General features: G+C 35.9%; 2 protein-coding genes across 3 annotated transcripts in view; one reads left to right on the top strand and one right to left on the bottom strand.

Moving 5' to 3' along the window:
* The window catches only part of LOC102224074 (protein FRA10AC1), a 28,130-nt gene extending 26,302 nt beyond the window's left edge, over positions 1–1,828 (bottom strand). For both annotated transcript variants that reach the window (XR_002753381.1, XM_005804385.3), the window contains exon 1: positions 1,738–1,828. Coding sequence is in view for 1 of the 2 variants with exons in the window: in XM_005804385.3 (XP_005804442.1) it covers positions 1,738–1,755 (18 nt within the window). In the remaining variant the exon portion in view is untranslated. The remainder of the gene's footprint in view (positions 1–1,737) is intronic.
* A 1,358-nt stretch (positions 1,829–3,186) lies between these two features.
* On the top strand, positions 3,187–16,001 carry lgi1 (leucine rich glioma inactivated 1). Its single transcript, XM_005804386.2, has 10 exons — positions 3,187–3,777; positions 4,794–4,865; positions 5,796–5,867; positions 6,681–6,752; positions 8,838–8,909; positions 10,458–10,627; positions 10,804–10,968; positions 11,943–12,163; positions 12,537–12,783; positions 13,686–16,001. The coding sequence occupies exons 1-10, from the start codon at positions 3,455–3,457 to the stop codon at positions 14,033–14,035; spliced, it is 1,764 nt and encodes a 587-aa protein (XP_005804443.1). The 5' UTR covers positions 3,187–3,454; the 3' UTR covers positions 14,036–16,001.
* The last annotated feature ends 255 nt before the right edge of the window (positions 16,002–16,256 follow it).

Here is a 16,256-nt window from a genome sequence, read left to right as displayed (position 1 = left end):
TTATCCCTTTTTTTCATTTATCCTTTTTCCATGTGTCCCTTTCCAATTTTCCATTTATCCTTTTGAAATTTTCCATTTTCATTAATTCTTTTTCATTTATTCTTTTTAAATGTTCCTTTTTTCATTTAGTTTTTCCCCAGAATTGGGAAAAAAGGTAAATAAATATATGCTAATGAGGAGGGGCAGCATCATCAATTTAACTAACTAACTAACTAACTAACTAACTAACTAACTAACTAACTAACTAACAACTTCTCCAATTGGTTAGTTAGCATCACACCATACTTTGCTTCAAGAAAAATGGTGACCTACCACCGGCTTATCAGGGAGCTGAAGCTCAGCAACTTCATTAGAAAATAGTGTTATGATTCATGACTTTATTTTTCGTGTGGAGCATATATTTATTTACCTTTTTTCCCAGTTCTGGAGAAAAACTGATACATGAAAAAAGGAAAATGGAAAAGGATAAATGAAAAAGAAAAATAGGGAAATGAAAAAAGCAAAGGCAAAAATAATCTGGGAATAAATAATTGTATAAATGAATAAATATAAATGGGAATAAAGATGCCAATTACTCATATACCCAGCTATACCCATATATTTATTTATTTTTCTAATTTATTTTCCCTATATATTTATTTTTTTAATTTGGGCTGAAATGGCTCTCCATATAATATGGGGTCTCTGCATTGTAGATCTCTGTTTTCAAAATACTTACCATGTAAAACTGATACACAAAAAGTAAGTACATGGGTACAAAATAAAGTAGGAAGGGAAAGCAAAGTGTGGACATGAATTGATGGCATCAGGATGTGGTTATGAATTGATAAAAAGTGCATGTGTTTTACTTTATGTATTACTTTATATATTTGTCTAACTTCAAGTAATATGAAACTATTTGTCTAAATTAGCAAAACTAAATGAGGGAGAATTTTTTATTTTTTTTCCACAAAATCCTGAAATCAAATAGCGAAATAAATACATTTCTAAGTTCCCTTCACAGGTATTTGACATTATCTAAACATGCTTATATGTAGGGCTAAATTAAATGGTCTCTCTAAAGTTTCCTTTGGTATTAGTGTGTGCGAGTGTGTGTTTTTGATAACGTGGCAACCTTTCCCAATTGCTATTATTTTATTTGAAATAGCAATTGCTTAACAATTATTACTGTTTACTTATTGGCTTACTCTTACTGAGAACCAAAATATATTTAGTTGCAAATTGGTAAGAAGTAAATCAATGTTATTCAACTTGTTTATAATTTAATGTGAGCAAAAAACTTAACAAGTTTATGTTTCTAAAAAACTTGTTAAGTTTTTTGCTCACATCACTGGAAATCTAGTGATGTTCCACTTAAAGGTGTTTTTAGTAGGTCTCTCTCTGACAGGAAGAGAGAGATTTTGGCATTGTATCACACTATTCAGAATCCTTATGACCACGAAAACAGCTACAACCGAAATATTGCTATTACGTTGTGGCGTCACGTTATCCTGAATTTACAATGACGATGTCTGAGTGTATTTGTTTGAATTGGATGCAAGCAAAATAGCTCCCGAAATGTGTTATTTTGTGACAGTTTGACTCAAATGAAAGACTAAACTCTTACAGAGATAGGTAACACACAGTAAGAAGCTAATGCTCCATGCTAACACACAAACAACACAGGCGCAGAGCAGTAAAACAGTTTCAGACTTGTTTTAAAAACGAAGGCTTTCGATTTGTATTTTTATACTTTACCTTCACAAGATTCTCCATGAGTTTCTTTGCTCAGTTTCTGATCCCTGTGCAAATGTTTACAATGTGAAAAGACCGTCGATGGAGGATGACGTTTCAGAGAAATCGCGCGATTATGACGTCATATCTAGTTCCAACACAAAAAAAAGGTAATTAATTAGAAAAGAAAACGAGAAATAAAGATGAACAACATATTATTATTATTTTAGTTAGTTAGTTAAAAATAAACAAAAATAAACATTATTTTATTTATTTAAATAAAAAAATATTTATTTTCTTTAAAATGAATAAATAAATAAAGCAAATTTATTTATTTATGCAGATTATTTTATTATTTGTATAGTTTCCTTCTTAATAAATATCTAGTTAGTAAAATAAATAAATACAATTGTATTAAGCTATGTAATAAATTTAAAAACATTTAACTTAATATAAACAGAGTTGGTTATATAAATGCAGCTGTCATGCAAAAAATAATGTCAAACATTTAAGTGAGATGGCTAGCTCAAAAAGGAATACATTGGTAAGCATATAAAATGTATCAATTGTAAGCTAAAGAATTGTAAAAAAAAAAAAAAGATTTAGCTAAGCGACTTAATACTAAGGTAAATAAATATATAATTTACAGTAAGCTAATAAATAAATAAATAAATAAATAAGAATTATTACATTGTTATATTTTCTGTATTTTTCACTATAGACTTTCCTGTTTCGATGAAAATGTATGCCTTTTTTTTGCTTTGTGGCATTTTGGGCCTATTTGTTTGTTGCTTCTGTGCCACTGTTCTCTCATGGTGTAATTAAGTGTATGGTCATGTGTTGTGTAATTTTCAAAACATACATGGAAAATAAGAGAACAGAGTGAGAAATAAGAGGCACACTGGGGAATGCAGCCAGAGAACATCAATGCAAAATTACTTTTATCTTGGAAATTATGCCTCAGCTGCACTGGAAATTTGGCTGTTTTGAGGTTCATAACGTTCATCTCCAAAGAGGAACAAAGGTCGACCCTTTGTACTGTGGACAGAAAATAAGGAATGTATTATTCATTTAGAATTTTTGCGTATAATTCAGAATTAAAACAGATTTTGGGGGGGGGGGGGGGGTGAAGGTTCAGCAAAGGCTGGGAACAGACATCCAGTGTTTCACCACTTTTCCGCTGAAATCAACAAAGGACCTCATGTGGGCTCAAAGGGGCAGACAGGATGACAGAAGCGATAAAACATCGGTTGTTGTCTGCAGGAAACAGAAACAGATCTGTATGCGTTTTCCATGTTTTATGCAACTTATATGCGCTGACTAAAATAAATGAACTAAAAACATAGCTTTTTTTTTTTTTACATCCTTCATGTCATTGTTCTGCTGAAGCGAGGGGAAAGGGGGCGGCATTTGAATGAGTGTGGGGCAGGTGCATTTGCTCAGAGCCTCATGAATAGCCGCTTCCCATTAGCCACGCACGGCTCTGTGGCGCGCATAAATACTAGCTGGCAGCGATGATAAAAACGCGCACCTTGGGGCTTCTAACCCCTCCTCCTCACTCTCTCTCTTTCTTTCTTCCTTTCTCGCTGTCTAATGGGCTTTCCCCTCCGAACATCATTTAAAAGTACTTATTTGAAGGCATCAAGCAGAGAAGAAACGTAGATAGATATTTTTCTTAGTCGCTTTTTAGAACAAATCCGCTTATCTGGATGAGGCATAATGCATCAAAGCTCCGGCTTGTATGACAAAAAATAAATACTTAGCAGGAACATCGAGACAACCTCATTGGCCGTTTACAGATTTTTGTTTTCGTGTGGAAGTTAAACGCGCAGCAGCGGCAGGACTGGTCCAGGACAGGAGCGCCGTGATGGGACGCCCGGGCAGAGGATGGACGGGAGGATGGACGGTCCTGATGTGGGTCGCCGTTGTCTGCTTGGTGTTGACTGACGGACGCAGGTCCAGGCAGCCTAGATGCCCCGTTGGATGCACCTGCACTAAAGACAATGCCCTGTGTGAGAACGTCCGAAGCGTGCCTCACACTTTCCCGTCCGACGTCGTTTCGCTGTAAGTCCTGCTCCAACTGAGCCTGGAAGCACTTTATGACTCACAGACTGTGCAAAACTGCATAATATTGATACTGGTTTGTGAGCTTACAGTGTCGGCCCGTGGCATAAGCGAGCTAATGATGCGTTTGATATGTAAATGACTTCACCAACACAGCTTGACTGCACACCCAAGTTGAGCATATTCTAGTATCAAACTTAGAAAACAGATATTTTTAAAATTATGATGCCTACTAGCTACTATCATTGATACCAGATCTTAATGTATTTATTTCCATTCTATAGTGGCTGTTCAAATGGATCAAACTACATTGGCATCACAGTATTGGCAGAGGTGCAGACAACTGTGAGCTAAACATAGCCTGACGTAAGATATATTCTGTGATGATTGACTGGCCCAGTAAGATATTCTTTCTCTGGAATAATATATTTGGTCTCTGCTTCTGACTTCCAAATAATTCAGTTTTTAGACTCATCTGTTCAACAAACATTTCTTCCCATGTGATTCAACTGGCTCTTCCTCACTTAGCCCCTGCCAAATTAATTTGCAATTACAAATATTGTGTAGTTCTTTCCAATTTTTAAGGAACCAACTCAAGGATTGTACCAACCAGGCCTATTTAATTGATTGGCAGCAGACTGTATTCATGGATTGTCTCGTGGATTTACGTTAACAACAATATCTCAACAACCATTTTCAATCCTTGATGAGACTGTAATAGGCCAAATATTCCCGCCCATATTCACACCCACATAGTGAGGAACACACTGCTAAAGGACACAACCAACTTGGTTAGAACCAAACCGCACATTAACCAGCTAGAGTGAGATTTGTTTTTGGAGAAGACTAGTTATGGCTGGCTGGTTGATGAGTTTAACACGAAGTGGCCCCCAAAACAAATGCTGTTTACACAACTTCGGGCCAGCTCTGAGTTGTAGCAATCTTATGGCAGATCTTTAACAGCTCTTAGTTGTTATATATATTTTAATCTAACAAGTACTCATTTTTATTTTTAGGTCTTTTGTAAAATCTGGATTTAATGAGATCGCAGGAGCAAGTTTTGTTCACACACCTAATCTGCAACTCCTGTGAGTATCCGTCCGTCCGCCCGTCCATCCATCCATCCATCCATCCATCCATCCATCCATCCATCCATCCATCCATCCATCCATCCATCCATCCATCCATCCATCCATCCATCCATCCATCCATCCATCCATCCATCCATCCATCCATCCATCCATCCATCCATCCATCCATAATAGCTATTTTCTTCCACAAGAGGACTTGTATAGGGAGGCTGACATGTATATTTAATGGTGTCAGGCTTATACAGTATACCACATGGTTATAGCATCAAAAAGCAGGGAAATGGTAGAAAAGAATAGATCGAGTGTTATGCTAGGAGTGGGGTATTTTTCTTTAAAAAGAGCGCAGAATGTTTAATAACTGCTGCATAACTGCACAAGGCATAATGGCAAACAAAGAGTTTAATAAGCAATCTCTTTTAACAAATTAGCTCCTATGTCGGCTTTAATTGTGCTCTAATCACGCTTCATGCAGAAGATAATAGTACACGGGCACCAGCCATTGTCTCTGCAATGCATCCTTGTTGGCATCAGTTCCCTCATATTCTCAGATGACACTGAAGTGGTCTGAATGAGCGTGTGGGAAATCAAAAGCAAAAGAGGGCAAATCAAAAATGAGTAACGGGAATTAGTCTTCACTGGTTATGGTAATAATATTTCTTTATAGTTATGTGGTTTGCTGCCTTGTCTTTTAATGTTCCTGTTAGTATGATTAACCTTTACCATGATATAAGTAACGTTTTGTGGAGTTACATTTGTAGCCAATTGAGAAAATAATTTGGTCAAGTGAGCTTTGTAGAAGATTAGAAGGTAAAAGGTAATTTTATTTATATAGCACATTTTCAGCAACAAGGCAATACAAAGTCATTGTTTTTTTAATGACAAAATGGATGGATTGAGTTGCATCATTGTTGCTGTTTTCCTTCCCAGACTCTTCACCGCAAATTCCTTTGACCTGATTGACGAAGATGCTTTTGTGGGTTTGCCACATCTTGAATACCTGTAAGTATTTTTAATTATTTCTTGTGAGGTTGAAACTTAGTCATCTACTATTGATATACTATTGATAAAATGCTGTACTTTTTTGTACAGCATTTTACAAAATTATTCACATCCCTTACCTTTTAAAACTATTTGCTTTGAAGCTTCTGTGCATTTTAATGAGATTTTAAGTGATAGGCAAAGTAGTGCATAATTGTGAAATGGAGGTAACACGATACATAATGTTTACACTTTAACTTAAAAACAAATCTGACAAGTGTGGCTTATATTGTGTGGCAACACACTTTCATTTAATACTGCTACCCACTTTACTCTGACACTGGAAATAAAATCCAGTGCTTTTTTGCCTATTCTTTAAATTAGGAAATAGAGTCCACCTTTGTGTAATTCAAGTTTTGTAGAAATCAAGCTGTTCTGAGGGCTGCAGGGATTATTTAGAGAACATTAATGGACAAAAATCATCATGAAAACCAAGAAACACATCAAGCAGGTCAGAATTTTTAAAAAGCGTTGGACTATAAAGCAATATTTAAACCTTTGCAGCTCTCAGAGCGCTGTTTAGTTCATCATCTCCTGCAAGGAGACAATTAATCCGAGAAACAGCCATGAGGCAGATGGCAATTCTTGAGGAGCTACAGAAATCCATTGCTCAGGTGAGGAATCTATTGGCAGAAAATGCAATATGCCATCCAAATCTGGCCTTCATGGAAGTGTGGCACAAATAAATGTTGGCATAGGTGATGTGGGCAAAAAAAGCAAACATGTAGAAGAAGGTCCTGATTGGTCTCCTTAAATCCTGCCTGTTTTTCACAGATTCATTGAAAACAACAGAATTGCATCAATTTCTCCATTTGCTTTCCGGGGTCTCAAGGCACTGCTACATTTGTAAGTATTTTACTATTACTATATCTTGGTGTTTTCACCATGTTTTTCCATAATCCCAAACTTTTCTTTTAACTTCTGTTCATATTGCTAGAGTCTTCTCCCTTCTCACCAGCTGTTCTGATTAATTTCCTTTTTCCTAGAAATTAGTTGTCTTTACTGCCAGTTTCCATGGATTCTCTGTTCAATGAATTGCTCAAAAGCAGTTTTATAAGAGAAATAGAACAGGGATGAATTTCACATATTCTGAAACACACAGAGCATCAGTTTCTATTTTCTGCCACTGCATCAGTTTGTCTCGAATGCAAAGGTAGGAAGAACTGCTGCTGTCTGTGGGTGGCTCACAAGGTGACTGCCAGAACATGTCAGCAGTATCAGGTAGCACAAGACCAGAGTCGGATGTTTTAATTTCTATGACTTTGCTCTAAAACTTATAATTACACTGTATTTGTCTTCTTAAAGTTTGTTTTTGAAGGTTCTATATGTTTATGTATCATAACCACCATTACCATGTATCATAACCATTACAACATTGTTCCTACCAGCAATCAGAAAGGATTAAGTAAGATAAAATTATTAGCTATGTGCCTTTTTTTCTTTCAGATTACACAGACTGAGAAGACAAGTTTTGACCTGCAATCACCTGCAGGTCAAAACTAAATATAACTGTACTGTAACCCTAACCCTATGACCTATAATCTGTCCCTGACTCTCTGCCAGATTGCTCTGTTCACATTTGGAGATTATGCAGCAACAGTGAAAAATGCAGACACAACATCATTAGGTTAGATTCATAGGTGGCTATTGGTTGCCTCTCCTAAAAGTTAATTTAAGATAAAGAGGCAAGAAATATGTGTGGGTTGCAGTTATTAGTAATGTCTGTGACATTTGAAAAATAGTTTAATTATTAGCATTTAAAAAGTTGTTTATGTTTAAAAAATTAATGCTTTCAAGTACAAAACATAAAACTCTCTTCAGCCTGCAGTTTTACACTTCAGTCTTTAATAGTTATTTCAGTAAGGAGACGGATGTTCACTGTAATTAAAATTTAATCAAATGAGAAGAAGAATACTTTAACATCACAGCACCCTCACATAGCATAGGTTGCCATGCTACTTTTTTTCATACAATTCTGACCAATAACTGACATTATCAACCCTCAGTAAATAAAACACATTTCATCAGTCATGACAAACCACAATACCTTCCCTATTTGGTCATACAAAGATAATATAAGTGTTCTTAGTTCATCACATACATGTTTTTAGGTTAATATTAGCACAATGTACAAAAGCATGTGTATTGTTTATTAAAGATTGTATTATTCTAGTTTAAGACCTGCTAGATGAATCAAATTTAACAGGATTTGCTGTTTTATTGTGTCCTCATTTATAGAGAAACTTGAGGAACTTAACAAGAGTGTATCTCATTTTTATCACAACTGTTTATGGATGTTTTTTTTAAATAGAGCCATGAATAAATTCTGCATCATGTGTGGGAATTTAAACTTCATCCCACACACTATACATTATTGAAGGGCCCAGGCAGTATTGGAATCTCAACCACTCTGCTTTAAACCCATCCGTTTTGAAAGTGCATTCTTGTTCAAATATAAAACACAAAGTAAAATGGTCTCTCTCGTGTGAACGACTAAATCTCGCATGAATAATGCAGCTTTCATCTCTTTCTGTTTTCTGTTTTGCCAATTTGGAGTTCAGCTCAGGTCTCAGCTGAGAGGTTCTGCATAGATAGCAAACAATTTGATTTGTGGTATCTTTGACTCTTATTGGGTCCCATGTCTAGACTGCAGATAAGCAGGGTTTGCTCTAGATTCATTAAAATACTTATATAATAACACGTGCAGAACGTGGTCTATTTATATCTTTCTGACCTCTGGCCGGATGCTCTGTAAGTTATTACTGTAAATATATATTATTTGGCATATAAGATTCAAAAACCTATTTGAAGTGCAGAAATTCACAGCTTGTAGTTTTACTCTGTTGCTTACAAGTAATAAAAAACATAAATTGAAACATCTATTTGTCTAGTGTCTATAGACATAAATGTCTCTGTGCCTCTGTTAATTAGGAGTCTGGCTTACAACAACCTGGAGACGCTGCCCAAAGATGTCTTTCGGGGCATGGAGGCTTTGACTAAAGTGTGAGTTAATTTTTTTTATTTTATTCTTCATTTATTATTGCTTTTTTAGTAGAATTTTATGAACCTCATAAACAAGCATATAACACACGCATAATATATTTATGCGTCATCATAAATACAGGCTGTATTAGTGCATTTTAACACAAACATGATTAGAATTTTATTGATTTTTACGTTTATTTTACAAAAATCTTGACACATGTGTCCTATCTTCTGATTGCAACATGGCAGAATTTTTAACCCTTCTGCCTTGTAACAAAAATAAAAATCCCACAGAGGGATTTTCAGGTGTAACAGCAGCATTGAGGCACACAGAAATTTAAAAAAGTAAGCAATAAACAAACAACACTTAGAGTAACGTATGGTACATTAAGAAGAAGACTATAACTTAAACATAATTTTTTTTTTACATAAGACATCAGACTATAATACATGGAAACTAAAGACTGTGCAAATAACAACAAAAATGCTGTAAATGGCAGAAGTGATGGTAATAGACTTTAACAGCTGCTTATAGGAAGGATCTCCTATAACATTCCTTTGTGCACCTGGGAAGGTCCTGGGTTCAAACCCAATTAAAACTATTCTTGCATAGACTTTGCATAATTTTTCCTTTGCATGCATGAGGTCTCTCAAGAGTATTTAAGCTCCAAACTCTGGATTCTTTCCACACCTCAAAAACCTGCACGTTAGCTTAATTGGGCACTCTAAATTATTTTATGTATTGTCTTGATTTGTATTTTGGAATAGTCTACGCTGTATGTGTTGCTCTGGAGTAGACTGGTGACCCGTCAATTGCCTCACTTAATGCCTGTTGGAGACAAGCACCAGCCCTTCCTTGACCCTGCATGGTTAAAGAAAATTGAAGGCTATAAACCTTCAAAATGAAATGAAGGAGTTTCATTTTGCATGTGTTTTGAAAATCATGACAAGTAGAAGAATAAATATGTGGCCCAGAAAAAGAAAAACAATTTGACTCATGACTCATCTATTGTAATAAGTCAGTGAAATCCATCTCCCTCTTTGTTTCTCTTGAGGTCAAACTGGTGGAAAAAGGGAAGCTGATGGATAAAGCTGTTATAAAAACAGGCTTTTCTACTGCTAAAGGGAAGAATAAAATCTCAGAAGTCTAGAGGACAGAAGAGAAAATAATGGGTTAGGATGCCAAAATGTTTCAGCAAGCTGCTATCAAGTCAGGAAAAAAACCCAAGAAAACAACCTTGGATCTTGTTTTGGTTACCCTGTCAAAATCAACTAGAGTGATGTTAATATGCATGGACTCAGTTTGAGCATCCAAGGTTAATGGCTGTTCAGACGGAGTGTGTGAGGAGGAGAGAGAGCACTCAGGGGATGGGACACTATCTGGCTCCAACCCAGCATACAACCCAAGAAAGCAGAGAGGGATATAATTCAGTTTAATACAGCGGTATGGGACTTAGCAGTAAAGAATGAACGGGCACAAACAGGGAAAAGCAGCACTGATAATAAATGTTTTAAAGTTTCATATTAGTAATAATATCCCTAGATGATATCCATTTCTGCATGCAGGGATCTGCGAGGGAACAATCTGATTTGTGACTGCAAGCTCAAGTGGCTGGTGGAGTGGATACATCACACCAATGCCACTCTGGACCAGATCTACTGCAGCGGGCCGCCCATTCACCAGGGGAAGAAGATCAATGACCTGCTGCCACATTCATTTGACTGCATCACCACAGGTATCACCTTCTAATGTCTGTCCGTGTGTCACAAAAACAGCAGCTCTACAGGGCAACCCTCTTCTTTTAACCGTCCAAAGAAAGATGTCTGTCAGTATCTGTGTGTTATTGATATGACGTATTGATTTGAGATCAAGGACAAAGTTGACAGTTGACTGCTGTGCCTTGCCTTTCAGAGTTTGCCTCCTATCAGCTGCTGAGGTTTGAGTCGATTTCAGTGGAAACGTTCACCTTTGGTAATGAGCAGTACGTCGTGTTTGCTCAGCCGTTTGCTGGCACATGCAACTTCCTGGAATGGGATCATGTGGAGATGACCTTTAGAACGTATGACACAATTCAAAGTGAGTGTGAAAAGCAATTAAACATTGCAAAACTTTGAAAGTTTTATGTGAACAAGAGTCACATCAAGACAGAGGTTTACAAACTGTAAAGTGACTGTATTGTCTCATTGCCGTTAGCAGCCAGGTCAGTTCAGAATGCGGTTTAGACAGTACTACTTATTTTAATTTAAGTTCAGGTTACTTTTTAAAATGTTACTATTGAATACACAGCTACAGTGGGGATGGCCACAGGAATTTAATGCAGTCTGTCACTTCAAAATATTATCTTTGACTACTGTATAGGTAAGCAGATCAAACTAACAAGACATACATTTTTAATTTGATTATTAAATACTTTGACATGTGATGTTCTTTGGACAAAATCAGGATTTTATTATAGAGAAATTCCAGGCTATCGCCTTAAAACTGCCCATAATTACAGTCAAAGTGTTTTTGGACTGCTTTTCAGAGAGCAAAACTGTTAAAGTAGGTGGATTAGAGAAACTTTTTTTGGATGCAATCGGAGTAAAATATAATTTATATGAGTAAACAGAACAAAAGACATCTAAATAGAAGTAAAAAGATGACAATCTCTAGGTTAGCTAGCTTATAGGGTAACTGATGAGTGATCTCATTAAAAACATTTTATTTTCAAAATATCAGTACTTGACTTTAATTCACTGTAGCTTGTCATAGATTGAATGGTCTCAGTTTTTTATTCTAAATATAGCAGTTTAGTTTAATTTATCTTTATTTATTTATTGTTTAGCTTAGCTAGGCTTTGTTTAGAGGAGCTTTAATAAGTTTAGATTTGTTCATCTTAGTTCTTCAGTATCACAAAAACATTGCTATCAGTTACACTAATTTGCAAGTTTAATTTCAAAGCAAGGTCTTTCTTCAACAAGTGGAATAACTGAATTTCTCCCTCTAAAGATGCATGAAAGCAAACAATCTAACTAATGTTAATTATGTAGCATGTGTTTCTTTTTATTGAGGCACTTCAACTGTTGTCTGCAAGCCAATGGTGATTGACAACCAGCTTTTCATCATCGTGGCCCAGCTGTTTGGAGGCTCCCACATTTACAAACGTGACTCCTCTGCCAACAAGTTCATCAAGATCCAGGACATCGACATCCTGAGGATTCGCAAACCAAATGACATCGAGACATTTGTGATTGATGGAGAATCTTTCTTTGTCATTGCTGACAGCTCTAAGGTTGGGATGGATTTTTTTTTTACGTTTTGCTGCTTTTTGCTTACCACTACACAAATATTTTTATTTAATGGCAAAACATCAGAGATATTGTATTTGATTCACAGCCGTTGTACAGGTGTTGTTCAGCACTGTGAATGAATAATGCCAATGCGTCTGCCAGCTCCTCCCCTGGTGTTCTTGTCTGCAATGTGTTGGCTTGTGTCTGCTCCTGCTGATTATTCTTGCATTGCCAAATGTTTGCATATGTTCTCACATATGCTCAGGGACACCTACACACAGTACCTCATATTTCCATTTGAAGTCTCCAAAATGTATATTTTCACACTCAAATTGTAAATTGTTAAACTATTTTAATTCTCCCCCTTTTTTGCAGGCTGGGTCTACAACTGTGTACAAATGGAATGGCATTGGTTTCTATTCCCACCAGTCACTCCACCCCTGGTACAGGGACACTGATGTTGAATATCTGGAAATCTCCAACAAGCCCCACTTGATTTTGTCGAGTAGCTCCCAGAGGCCGGTTGTGTACCAGTGGAACAGGAGCCAGAAGAAGTTTGACCGCAGGACAGATATACCAGACATGGAGGATGTGTTCTCCATCAAACACTTTCGGGTAAAAGGTGAGAACTAAAGCTTCTATATCTCAAGCTTTTTTTCCTTCTTATCCAGATTTTTTGTACAAACATACATTTCTAGCATTATTGAAGTATTAAAAATTTAAATTAAAAAACTACATTTAAAATGATAGAAAGATAAGCTGAGTACATAAAGAGAAGCTTTTGATAAATGGTCATCCAAACCATCTTGGTCAATGTAAAGTATAACTGCCTCCTTGTTAAATCACAAATAAACTGTAATTATCATTAGCTTTTTATTCAGTTTTAGTCATAATCACCTGATCACTGTGATGTGCAGAATCATTAAATAACTCTTGTCTGACAAAGAGAGATATTTAAAGATTTGGGACCCCAGAAAACAACAATAAGACATAATCGGTGATTAGGGTTGAAGGACGATTGCTATATATATATATAGGTTTTTTTTTTTTTTTACAAATGGCTAGGTTCATGAAGATAGCTTAATTCCCTTTAGAAATCATCATTTGAAAACTTCTGCTTGTATTTACTCATATAGCCTTTCTTAAAATTTCTTTGGTGATCTGAAACAGAGAGTTAAAATACAAGAAATCCATATGTTTTTATAGCACTACATGTATGATGTAATTTATATCTTTGTTCTTCATCTTACAGCAGAGGAAAGGTTTTTATTTTCAAGGTGGTTTTGTGCCATCACAATAAAACAGCTCATACATCACTTCTATGAAACACTTTCATTTTGCCCTTGCCTGTGAGGCAGCTAAACTATTTGTGGTTTTTTGCTGAACTGCTGTTGCCACAAGCAGTGAATTATTTGGGATTTGGAATTACGTAAACTCTTTTTGTGTGCTTTTCTGTTCCCCACCCGCGTCAAACTCCCTAAAGTCTAAATTGAACAGCCCCTCGCATCTTTGTCCTTTTTAAAGGTGAACTGTTCATATGCTTGACAAGATACATCGGGGACTCCAGGGTGATGCGCTGGGATGGCGCCATGTTCAAAGAAGTCCAGACATTCCCCTCCCGTGGCTCCATGGTGTTCCAGCCTGTCTCCGTGGGCAAGTGGCAGTATGCCATCCTGGGCAGCGATTATTCACTGACACAGGTCTACCAATGGGATGCTAAGAGGGGGCAGTTTGTCCCATCTCAGGAGCTCAGTATTCAGGCACCCCGGGGGTTTTCTGTGGTCTCTGTTGACAACCGGGTGTTTTTGCTTGCATCCAGCTTCAAGGGAAAAACTCAGATTTACGAGCACCTAATGATTGATTTGAGTGATTAAGATAATCAGTTCTTTGGGAAATCTTCCTGCTCAAATAAAATTTTCTGTGATGATGTAGAATCATGAGTCCAAATTTACATTCATTAACCATGTCCTGCCATTGGGTATACCTATCAGGTCCTAGAAGCAGCATATTTAAAAAAAAATTAGACTGTTACCTAATTGGGAATTACTTCCTTTATTAAAAAAAATAAAAATAAAAAAATCAAGCCATAAATTTACCACTTTTATTCATTTTCAGTCATTGCTCTATTGTAATTATGTGTTTTACAAAATCACAATATCTTTCTAATGTTGACTTTTTTTTCTTCAACAAATGTTGTGAAAGGTTTTGTAATTTTGGCTTACCTCTCCAGTTTATCAAGCCAGTTCAGGGAAATATATATTTACCAGTATAAATGCTACTGCTTGCTATTGACATGCAACAAAATGAAATTAAACACTTCAGTTTAAAGTGTCTTTGTAAGACACAATTGTTCATCCTTATCTGTTCTGAACTTATTAGTTATTTAAAGATGTAGACCTCTAAATGTGGAACTTTAATTTGACTGTATGATAATCCATCAAGTACTATTTTGATAGTTCAAAAATATTTGAACTATCAAAACAGTTCAAATATTTTGAACTTAGTTCAAAATAAGTTCAAAACTTAGTTTTTATGTCATAACGGAATGCAGTAGCACAAATCAAATATTCATCAGGAGAGCTGAGATTTTATTTAGGGTCAAAATGTCATGTTTTTTTCTTTGTGTCACCTGAAGTATGTATACTGAGCCTATATTTATATTAAAGGCTTCCTCTGATTTTGAATCAAAGCCATTTGAAACCCACACTGTGAACCAAGAGCCCAACAGGCTTACTCATAATAGTCCAAATGGAGATCATGAACAATCCAATAATCTTAAACATATTATTTACAGTTTTGCTACAGTTTCAGTTATGTAGTTTCCAGTATTATGACAGGTTTTTTTTAAACATAATGCCATAGGTTAATAACACACCCTTGCATTTCAAGGGAAAATAGGACTTATTCCCATTCTGTGATAGTTCTTTGGCAGTTGATCAACTTGCACTCCTTAGTCCTCCCATTTATGCTTAGAAACTGTGATGACACATCCGCTTGTGAGAAGCTGAGAAAAACAAAACTATTTCCTGCATGTCTGATACATAAACTCGTGGTTTTGGTTTCCCAATGAATAATGCACTAGAAGCATCCCAATGTGCAACCAAGCCCTCTCTCTTTCACTGAACTCTTAGCCCTTTTTCCCACCAGCAACAAAAACCATTGTTGTCTTTACTCTACAGCTAAATCCTAACCACTGTGATGTTCATGCTACCTGTGCTTTCACACTCTCCTCTTACTCTGACATTAAAAGGAAATAACAAATAACATCCCAGACATCAACTTGCCAAATATAGCATTATGTGTTTACAATGTGTGTGTAATTTATAATACTTTTGTAAGTAGAGAGGTCCAGAAACAGTGTTATTTTTGATAGCCAGTAGAATTAGGTGTTGCATAGAAAAAGGTCACCTTATTATCATGTGTTTCTGCATAACAGTAGAGATTGTGTTCGTGTATCGCTTCCTTCTCCTTTTGCTCACTGTAATCTATATCTTGTAGTACTAAATTGCTAAATGAGAAATTATGTTTATTTGCTTGATTGTCAATGTCATTAATCAAATATTGTGGAAAAGATTCACATCAATTCTTGTGTGGCAAATTTTGTTTTTCCATAATATTTTCCTCGTGCTGAGAAATAAATTAATAAATCCTTTGCAACATGTATCTGTGTGGTATTAATACATGTAGAATTTTAACAACACTTCTACAGTATTAATTCAAATATGATTGTGACAGCTTATGACTTAAAACTAAGCTGAACAGTATTGTGTTGTGTATTTAATTATTTTAACACAAGATATTATTTTGTTTCAATAAAAGTTCTTAATTGTTTCCTAGTCACATCTTAAATTGTGCACATCCTTTTCCTTCTCCATCGATTCTTTTAAATGTTGTATTTGTTTTTGATAAACGCTCTGAGAGCAACCATTCCTTCTGTATGTTGCGGATGCGGCTAAAGAATTAGGCTGTAATTACTACCATAAAATTGGCTCAGTGCGCTGTGTGTAGGGATTAGAAATCAAAACACCTTCCACTGCAAGCTCCTGCAGAGTTTTTAATGAGATCTGGCTTGAGAAATACAGATTTCAATTAGTT

Source organism: Xiphophorus maculatus, chromosome 10, assembly GCF_002775205.1.
Source record: "Xiphophorus maculatus strain JP 163 A chromosome 10, X_maculatus-5.0-male, whole genome shotgun sequence".
NCBI lineage: Eukaryota > Metazoa > Chordata > Actinopteri > Cyprinodontiformes > Poeciliidae > Xiphophorus > Xiphophorus maculatus.
The sequence above is the reverse complement of the archived record's forward strand: the minus strand, read 5'-3'. Positions and strand labels throughout refer to the sequence as shown.

Bases quoted from the DNA above. Each gene is read 5' to 3' on its own strand.
- lgi1 (XM_005804386.2), top strand. From the start codon at position 3,455: ATGACAAAAAATAAATACTTAGCAGGAACATCGAGACAACCTCATTGG. The intron at 5,868-6,680 runs GTAAGTATTTTT...TGTTTTTCACAG, and splicing joins TTGCCACATCTTGAATACCT to ATTCATTGAAAACAACAGAA. The intron at 10,969-11,942 runs GTGAGTGTGAAA...CTTTTTATTGAG, and splicing joins AACGTATGACACAATTCAAA to GCACTTCAACTGTTGTCTGC.